This window comes from Curcuma longa, unplaced genomic scaffold, assembly GCF_044706935.1.
Source record: "Curcuma longa cultivar G26 ecotype Majalengka, Jawa Barat unplaced genomic scaffold, ITB_CL_G26_1.1 contig_11715, whole genome shotgun sequence".
Taxonomy (NCBI): domain Eukaryota; kingdom Viridiplantae; phylum Streptophyta; class Magnoliopsida; order Zingiberales; family Zingiberaceae; genus Curcuma; species Curcuma longa.
Genome location: NW_027428951.1, coordinates 54,025 through 64,023, shown reverse-complemented (window position 1 = coordinate 64,023; position 9,999 = coordinate 54,025). Strand labels below are relative to the sequence as shown.

General features: G+C 33.6%; 1 protein-coding gene across 1 annotated transcript; it reads left to right on the top strand.

Moving 5' to 3' along the window:
• The first annotated feature begins 898 nt into the window (after window positions 1-898).
• Window positions 899-9,414, top strand: LOC141815893 (uncharacterized). Its single transcript, XM_074703763.1, has 9 exons — window positions 899-1,161; window positions 1,381-1,429; window positions 1,537-1,625; window positions 1,747-1,803; window positions 3,168-3,230; window positions 3,307-3,372; window positions 6,723-6,809; window positions 6,904-6,997; window positions 8,731-9,414. Exons 1-9 carry the CDS (start codon window positions 1,057-1,059, stop codon window positions 9,201-9,203), a joined length of 1,083 nt encoding a protein of 360 aa, XP_074559864.1. The 5' UTR covers window positions 899-1,056; the 3' UTR covers window positions 9,204-9,414.
• Window positions 9,415-9,999: the final 585 nt, after the last annotated feature.

The window sequence follows — 9,999 nt, the reverse complement described above, 5'->3', positions numbered from 1 at the left end:
ACAATAAAGTATAATTAATACTCTTTTTTAAGCAATTAACCTTTAATTTTAATGATGGAAATTGATTTACAAATTAGCTTACATTTTAAAAATTGACACATAAAAAGTTCATAATAGTCAAAATCTTTCATTTGCAAATTAGACATGAATTGTTTTATAAAATAGTGTATTGCCAATGATAAACTCTTTTATATAAGAAAACACAAATATTTTATTTGTAGTGTTTAAAAACTCATCATGGTCAAAATCTTCTCCCACCTAAAAACTAATTAAAAATTAGTAAAAATAGACACTTTATTACAAATTCTCTTGCATTTTTTTATGAAAATAATTCTTTTTAAAAAGTAATGAAGCTTAGTAAATTAACATCATGAGTTCTAGGTCATTAGGCAGGATATGATTAAATTTTTTTTTTTTAAAAAAAAAAACAAGAACTAACGCAACTAAACAATTCTAAATAAAAATATGTTTGAGTTATAATTTATTGAAAAGTCACATTTTATATTGATAATTAAATAATTTGACTGCAAGTTGATGATTTATAAATCATTATATTTTCTATTTCTGTTAATTTTTAAAGTGTAAGTTCATTTTAAATTCTTTAAAATTTCTTATTTTATCATTAAAAAATCTGACAATACATAGAATAAAGGGAATTTGTTTGCATTATTTTCAATTATAAAGGGGGTGTTTTGATAAATTTATTGATATAATATGTAAAAAATAATTTAATAGATTTGAATTGTTTTTTATTTTACATAAAATCAATCAATTACCGTCAAAAAAATTAATAATATGCATCAGTTTTTTTTTTTTTGAAAAAAAAAATAGGAAAATGATCAATTTGTTTATTAGCCCGAGAAGACATCAACCCGAGAAGCCCAACACGGCCCGCTACATTTCATTCGTTTCCTTCAGCCTACCGCAAGCGACGAAGGCGATCTTCACCGGAGTATCGCCGAAATCTCGGGCGCCGCCGGGCCTCCGTTCTTGCCCTCGCCGTTACAACTCTTGTCTCCTTTTTCTATCTCTAAGGCGCGTTAAGGTGCGGGGGAGATGACCACTAGAATCACCCCCGGAGTCGGAGCCAACCTCCTCGGTCAGCACGCCGCCGAGAGAAACCAAGAGGCTACCACATATGTTGGCAACCTTGACCCTCAGGTGCTCTACCGTTTTTTCCCGTCTTTTTACCCTTTTTTTCCCTGTTTTTGATTTCACAGCCTGATTCCTGCACATAGGTTTTATGGCTTCCTGCTTCTGGTACTAGGTTTTTGGTTGGCTACTTTGTTTCGAGCACTAATAAACCTTGAGCTTTTCCTATGTGTTGTCTTGGTTATCATTGATCTGTATGTACCCTGATGTCTGCTGTCAACTTTGTAGGTCGGTGAGGAGTTACTGTGGGAATTGTTTGTCCAAGCAGGCCCTGTTGGTAAGTTAAATGCGTAAGCAGTTTTTTTTTCTGTCAGTATGTGGATTCATTGGTTTGCTCAATTTTAACTCGGAAACCTTAAACTGGATTGAGATTTTGTTTTGCAGTTAATGTCTATGTTCCAAAGGATAGAGTTACAAATCTTCATCAAGGATATGGATTTATTGAGTTTCGGAGTGAAGAAGATGCAGATTATGTCAGTTCATTAAGTTTCATTCATGTTTAATTTTCCTTTTGCAATTTTTATGTGAACCAATTTGGCATGTGTATTGGCTATTTATTTTATTTCATTCTCTTTTGGTCCTGTTCTTTTGCAGGCTATAAAGATTTTGAACATGATTAAACTTTACGGAAAACCGATACGTGTGAACAAGGTGCACTCTCATTAATCTGTGTTGTATTAGAAAATTTCTGTGTTCTATTTTTGTAACATTGATCTGCAAGTTAGAATTAATCGATAACTTTTCCATAACTTATGCAATTACATTCTGAAAAAGACTTGCTTCGGTAGTTCTCTTAACCATGATTTCTTCTTTGCCACAAAGATTATTAAAGCAATCGGCCACTGTGACAGTTGAAAGTTAGACTACAGATTGTTGAGGATGATAGTTGAAAGAGCTTACCAGTTGCATTGACTATAATACATACTCTAGAATTCAACCAAAGTGCTACAAGCCAAAGAACAAGATAACTATTTGAATTTTCCAATTTACCAAGCTTCCACAAATCTACTTTAGTGTTTATTAATGCAAGTAACAAGCTTGCTTAAATGAATGTCTAAAATGAAGGTGCTAGATTCTGAAGTTCAGTATTTTCTTCTTGGATCAATGAATTTATTCATTACCCACTAACTTATAACATCCATCCATTTCCTTCATTTACCTATTTTTTGCCAAAATATGAGGTTTTGTCAGTTATGTCAATGACGCTTCTCTTGTCTCTACGACTAGTGTAGACAATTTTATTCTTTCTTTTCCCCAATTAGTAATCTAGTGATTTTATTTAGGTGATTATTTTCAAAGGTTGTTATGCAAACAGTAGGATGAAGACATTTCAAAGGTAAGGCTTAATGAGGAGATTTTCTATTGAAAAAAATGCACACAATGAATTTGCACAAGGCTTATGATGGATTAATTTTGAAGTCCATGTTAAAAAGGCTTACGATGGTACTAAGCTGTAAGATTTTCTTGAAACAAATTCGATGTTTTCTTTGTGGATGTCTAAAAAATTGGATATCAAAGAGGCAACTTTAAAATATTGCATGTGCCATGTTGATTTTTTTCTTCTTTTTTTAATAAAAATATCAAACATGAAATTCATGTGATGCCAAGTCAACAAATTGCGTTCACTTGTAAAATGTGTAGAAGTTCCATACTCCCAAGTTTAAGAAAAGGGAAGAGACCTTTTTTTTGTTCATTATTCAAAAGGACTAGATTGGAGAATTTGACATAGTACTTATCTCATGTCTTTTCTACTGATTTTGTGTGTAATATTGTGTACTTCCACAATGATATGTACCTCACTGTTCACCTTTTCATGGGTCCATGTATCATCAAAATATTAATGCACTTATTGCATTTCATATTGTTGGCAAAACTTAGTGGTCATGCTCTATTGTCAAGATACACCCTTATTTGTTATTTGTACTGCTTTATATACTGTTCCTTCTAAAAAGTTAGTTATACTTGAAGACTCCTGATTCTATAATAGTAATCCTTCCATTAATCATCTTTGCCAGGCTTCCCAGGACAAGAAGAGTTTGGATGTAGGGGCAAACCTTTTTGTTGGTAATCTTGATCCGGTAAATTAATTATCTTCCTATGAACACTTTTTTCCAATTGGTAAAAGAATATGTAAATTTTAGTGTTTTATTACAGGATGTAGATGAGAAGCTTCTCTATGATACATTTAGTGCATTTGGAGTTATTGTAACAAATCCCAAGGTATTGTTTCACATAACTCTTTTATTTTAGATAATATCAGTCAGAAGTCTATGTTACCCGTGTCTTCAATTATTAATCTGAAGAGTATAAAATTCTGAAGTTATTGTATTCTAATTTGTCTATCCTATATACTAAAAGGAAATAAAAAAGGAATGTGAGGGAATAGTTATTTTGGATTCTAATTGCTGCCATGTGACCTAGTCACGGGTTCAAATCCTGCTATATTTTGGACCCTGCATGGCGGGAGCCTGCACTGGGGCTGCCCTTTGTGAGGGAATAGTTATTTTATTCAATTTGCAGAGTTGCTATATTTTGGATCTAGCCTTAACAAGGAAAGATTGATAAAAACAATTCATAAATGGAAGTTGAGTGGTAAAAATGAAGGAGGAGCTTATATGATCTTGTGCAATCATCCTAAGCTTCTAGGTTAGTGAAGTTTTTTTTTATTTGATCCTGTTATGACTAACCACACTTTATCAGTCAAAATACTAAATGTTTAGGAATAATATATAGAAATTGTCGTGGTGGAGATAAGTAAATTGACATGGTGGAAATAAGAAAGTTGAGTAAACCCTAAGAATGTAATATGAGGAAAAAATAGATGACCTATTTGGATAATACGACAAATACGAAAAAATAAGATAAGATAGTATTGACTTGTTATCTAATTTGAAAATGATTGATAGATTCTATAGCTAGACAAGTTTTTGATTTGGCTGGAGGTATAATATTTGTGTAGTCAACCTTAGCTAGGGGAGACTGATAGTTTCTTTATTGTTATAACAATACATAGAGTTAATTGGTAGGATATAATCCATGTCCCCAACTTCAAATGTTCATTCATGGCTATGTTTGTGTACTTAAAATGAAAGTTTTTGTCATGTTAAGAAGAAGCTTATCTTATATGTACACACAATTCTTAAACATAGACTTGTTATGTTATATGGAGTTAAATGTTGACTATGAAGCGAACACACGAGCAAAAAACATGAATCGTAGAGATGAGAATGTTAAGGTGGATGTTTGGACATACGAAGATGGATAGGATAAGAAACAAGAACATTAGAAAGAAAATCTGGGCTATGTCTATTGAGAGAAAACTTTAAGAGATGCGCTTAAGATGGTATGTACATGTACTTAGGTGTCCAATAAATGTTCTAATTAGGCGATGTGAGACCATAACAAGTATGTACATTAATAGAGGAAGAAAAACTCAAAGAAGATTTAGTTAGCAACGATAAAATAAGATAAAATTCATTTAAATATAGATAAGGATATAGTAGAGGATCAAGCCCAATAATGTAGGAGGATCGATATAGCTCATTCCACTTTGTAGAATAAAGGCTTTAATTGTTGTTAAGGTTTTTTGCTATTTATAGCTAGTAGATTGCTCATCTTGAGTTGGTTGGGTAATACCTTAGCGTTATAGGTTTGGGGGTTGATGTTAAACTAGTGTAAAGTAGGCCAATTTGTCATGAGTTACTGGAAAGGATAAAAATAATTTTTTTGTGTATTTGTGAGTAGCTCTAATAAATGATATAACGATAGAAAATGGGTTGAGATTGTATAAACATTCAAAGATGTTTAATAATTTCTATAGAGTTTAATCTATAAGTGAAAGGTGCAAGGATACCCAAAAAAATTTAATCAATGGAATGAAAAAAATAATATCTCATAGATAATATTAATATTAAAACATATAAAAAAATATCTTAATGTAAAATATAGTTTAATTATCTAAGTTAATATGTATATGTTAAAGTAATTTGAAGTTATAATTTATATTTTTAATAAATTTGCTTAATTGAAAAAGCCTACTTGTAACTGTGTAGTTTATTTTTAAAGAACGTAAATAGACACCCTTAACCACCCACCCCACGCCTATCTTTGTTCTTACCCATGCCACATGAGTTGGCCAGGAAGCTATAGTAGAAAAAGGTAATTGTTTGCTGAACTAAACAATTGATGCCCCCTTATTCAAGTTCTCTTGCTTGCACTTCCTTTGCCACTCTTCTGTAGCTGAAAGCTTCTATCTTTCTGCTTGCTAAGTCACCACCTCTGCATTCCTTCAAGAGCTGAAGCTTATGTCTCAATCGATACCAGATGAGAAAAGATTGTTACAATGCGATACCAATATGGTTTTCAGTAGTGTCATGGATCTCTTTGTGCTAAGTTAGTACCGGTTTTAGTTGAAGGGCAAAACATTCAAAGTTTCACCTTACCGACTAAAATGTTTCAAGCCTTGGTTGTGATAAACACAACTATGATTTAGGACTGAGGTGTCAGTGAATTTCATTTATTTGAGTGCAAAAGCATTATGTTGATGGATGTGTAGTTTTTAAAACTCTACTGAATATAGAAATGCAGTTCAGAAATAAGAAAATAATCCATGAAATAGCTTAAGATGATGAACATTAAATTTCTATTATCAAGAGTTATAGATATCTAAGTATCTATTTAACAAGAAGGGAATATTGATGAAGTTGTTTAATAGGAGAGAGTGAGTGGCTAAAATGGAGAGGAACTTATGTAGTTTATGTGATAGCCATGTAACTTTTGTAATACCGAAACTTCCTGTCCTTCTTTGTGGTTCACAGAAGAGAATGCTAAGATGGATGTATGAAATTACTAGATAGAATAGAATAAAATATACTGTTATTAGGTGCAGCTCTAATAGATGATAAAATAAAAAAATTGGAGAAAAAAGAATTAGGTGGTGTGGACATGTTCATCGGCAACAAATGGATTTGATAGAGGACGTGTTCACAAAAAGTTGAATCTCTCATCGTGGACAATGCAATGGGTAGAGGGAGATCAAAGAAGAACCTAATGAGTGCAATAAAAATGATATAATTAAGTATAGTATTACTAGTGATAGGGCTTTATAGAGTTCAATGGAAGGTGTAACGGTTAGAAGGAGAGCAAAGGAAAAAATTTTAGTTAATATAACAAAAATGATTTAATTAGTATACTAGTGATATAACCTTGAATAGACTTCAACAGGAGATAATATTCATGTAGCGAATTCCAAATAGTTGGGACAAACATGGGTAGTTGCTCAACTTATCTGTACTGTAAATCCAGTGGTTGTTTTGGATAAGATAATTGCATTACAAAGAGAGGCTAGCATGCAACAAGTAGTCTTTTAGTAATTTTTGAACAGGTTGTTTTAAAGCATTTTTTTGATTGATTAATTTACAGCTCATTGTAATTTTAGATTAGGTGGAAATGCATTTGTGCGTTTTACCAGAATAACGCTGTGTCAATTTTGTATGTTCATATTAATAAATCCTATTTATAGTTCTCTGTATAACATTTATCCTTTGGCTTCGCAAATTGTGAGTTTTCAGATAATGCGTGACCCTGAGACTGGAAACTCTCGAGGATTTGGTTTTGTTAGCTATGATTCTTTTGAGGCATCTGATGCAGCTATAGAGGTACTCCTGGAATATTATAGTCGTACTTATTCTATAGAAATTTTCTTATTACTCTTCTTATGTGATTCTTTTTTTGGATGTGTGCTGCAATCAGGCAATGAATGGTCAGTATCTTTGTAATCGTCAAATCACTGTTTCATATGCTTACAAGAAAGATACTAAAGGAGAACGGCATGGCACCCCGGCAGGTATCTTTTCTTTCTCAACTAACTCACTGTGCCTAGTTCCTGCTTCCTAACTTGAGTTAATATAGTGTTACATAAAAGCTTTGCAACGTTAACAAACTTAGCTATGCAGTCCAACTCTTTGAGGTTGTTTGAGGTCCAACTATTTTGGATCTTTTCTTCTTACAAAGTTCACTAGGTGTACTGAAGAACCTTAAATTCTTTGATTCTTTCAGTTACAATTGGTCTAAATACCTCTTATTATTAAGTTGGATTAACCCAAGCCAAATTATCAGAAGCTCAGCAGTTATAGTAGATTTCCTTTCAACCCCCTTTTTCTCCTACATCTTGTCTTCAATTTAACTACTTTTTACACTTTGTAATGCAAGCACTTATTCTGCCTCCTCTATTGATCATATATCCATATCTAATCAATGACAAATCATCATGTTTCTTGGACTGGGGTAGGACTATCCAGCACAGGTGTGAACTCCAATGTCCTGACATGATTATTTTTTAAAAAATTTACAGGTAAGGATTGACAGTAATGCTTTCAATTTATACTCATGCCTATCGACTGCCGTCTCCATAAAAAAAACCTAGGTTACACAAATATTATGTTTTCTTATTGCACAATCTAAGGGTACACAGTAGCCATACAAAAATACTATTCTTCTCACCACCTACAGATTCAGCTTGAGCATAGTTTGGTTAATTTCCTGTTATTTATGCCTGAACAAGGAACTGAGCAAAGCTTTTTTGGTTATACCTTCATCCTTTATATGTTTCTAGAGTGGCTCTTCATTAAGTTAGCAATGATTTGTAGCTATTTAATAGTTTTGATAGATCGACAAAATTGTGGCCGATAAATGAGAAAATGACCATCGAATAATTAATTTAAAGGACAGACTTGTGGTTCATACCACAAAGTTGGTGATAGTGTGTTACAAATGGTAATAAGGGCATGATGCTTGACCTATGAAACATGCATGCCTAATAGCTTGCTGTCAAAGGCGACTTTGGTCCTAACTTGTTGCGTTAGCAGCCTCATGCACTTGTAATGCTTGAGACTTCCTTTTGAGATATTTGATATAAGGATTCATACCCATAGGACATGATAGCTTGAAAGTCATACAAGTTTGAACCATCAAAGACATCAAGATACATATCCCAAGTACTTGAGGTTGGTATATGGACACCATTAAGTGCTCTGTGAGGTTGTTTTCTTTTTTCTTAATCGAAATGTTTGTGAAAAAAATATAATATTCCCTAATAAGTCTATTACTTTTTGTCTATCAGGTATAATTTTTATCTAATTCGTTGTCTTGATAATAATGAAAATATATATTACATTAATTGTGAGCTTTTAAATTTAAGAAATAGCCTTTGTGATGCACTGGCTAAGGACTAGTAATCTCTAAACATGAATCATCAAACGGATACATTTTGCATGTGGATTTAACAGATGTAAGCTGGAAATTTACAGCGTAATAAATTTATTAGAATTTTATATACATGATTCATTTGTTAATTTTGAAAGTACATTATATATTTGTTAAAAGTCAAAAAAAAATATTGCTGTAGACTAACAGTAGCTTTTATTTCACATGCTGTATTGGTAATGCTTGAACAATTACCAGTCAAGTTGATCCTCAAACTGTTTCTATACTAGTTATTGAACTATGCCTGTTCGTCTCTGTAGTGTTCGAAGGTTCAAGGTTGTATCCTAATTTGAGCCATTTTCGTTGTGCTTGCAGAGCGAGTTCTGGCGGCTAGCAACCCAGGAAGTCAGAGGATCAGGCCACATACCTTGTTTGCCAGCGGACCACCAACCCTTGCCAATGGGGCTCTGGCGAATGGACCGATTCCTGCAGCAATCCCTTCCAGGCCATTCATGAATGGCCCTCCAGTCCCAGCAGTACGCCCCCCACCACCACCAGTTGGGCAATTTCCTCCTCCCATGCAATGGCTTGCGCAACCACAACCTGGTCAAGCCTTTCCTCAACATGTGATGCCACCGCCACCACCGTTGCAGCAATTCAGACATCCGGCCAACATGCCCCCTCCAATTACAGGTATGATGAGGCCGCCACCACCACCATTTGGTGCCGGTGTTCCACCTGCTCTATGGAGACCTCCCCCTCCCCCACAGCAGATGGCTGGAGGGCCTATGCCTCCAATGCCGATGTCCATGCCACCACCTCCGTTGCCAAATGGATCTGCTCAATGACACCCACGAGCTCCTTCGTGTTAAACAACTAAAGAGCTTGTTTTGCCTCCGGATAACAATGACAATTTACTGTTGACTTAGTAGGAAATCTGTTCTTTTTTTTTTTTTTGACGAATTTGTTAGAAGCATTCTAAATTTGCATCTAGAATTCTCAATCTGACTCATCAACAATATGTTGTAGTAGAATTGTTTTAAATGTTATCTTGATCATCGTGGACATCTTATAAATTCTTTCATTGGCATGCCTTATTTATTTAATATGATAAAAGAATAATTGAATATTATGAAACAATCAATTTTTTAAATTGGTAAAAAAAATTAAATTAAATTTAAATAATCATTTTAACGGTTTAGTTTATTTTAGATATAATTTAATTTTGTTTGATTACTTTAACAAATAAGTTTAAATAATATAAAGTTTGATTTAGCTTAACTCATTTATAGTTTTAGGCGTCTGGGCTGGTCGCTATGAGTGTTTCCTGATTTATCCTGGTGGTCAGTGGGAAATTTCTATGAGACCGGATAGGTCACCTTCAGGGATAGTCAATGAGACTAATTGAGATTTATCATTTTTATTAACTCCGACTTTGATTTCAACTCTTCCTCGGTTGTGGAAATCTCCTGCAACAATGATTCAGTGAATGCAAAACAGACAGGTCCATCCTGGAAAGTAAGAACATTACTAACATGTGAAGTGAAACCGTTCACAAGGTTAAAGATTTAGCATTTTGTCCCTTGTAGGTTGATCTTCGCGCTGTAGGTTGGCTAATAAAGTACAACTGAAGCTTTTTAGCCG

What these genes read in the sequence shown, in the direction of transcription:
- LOC141815893 (XM_074703763.1), top strand. Translation starts at nt 1,057, where the DNA reads ATGACCACTAGAATCACCCCCGGAGTCGGAGCCAACCTCCTCGGTCAG. An exon ending in AACCGATACGTGTGAACAAG is followed by an intron (nt 1,804 to 3,167) that starts GTGCACTCTCAT and finishes CATCTTTGCCAG; the next exon opens with GCTTCCCAGGACAAGAAGAG. An exon ending in TTATTGTAACAAATCCCAAG is followed by an intron (nt 3,373 to 6,722) that starts GTATTGTTTCAC and finishes GTGAGTTTTCAG; the next exon opens with ATAATGCGTGACCCTGAGAC.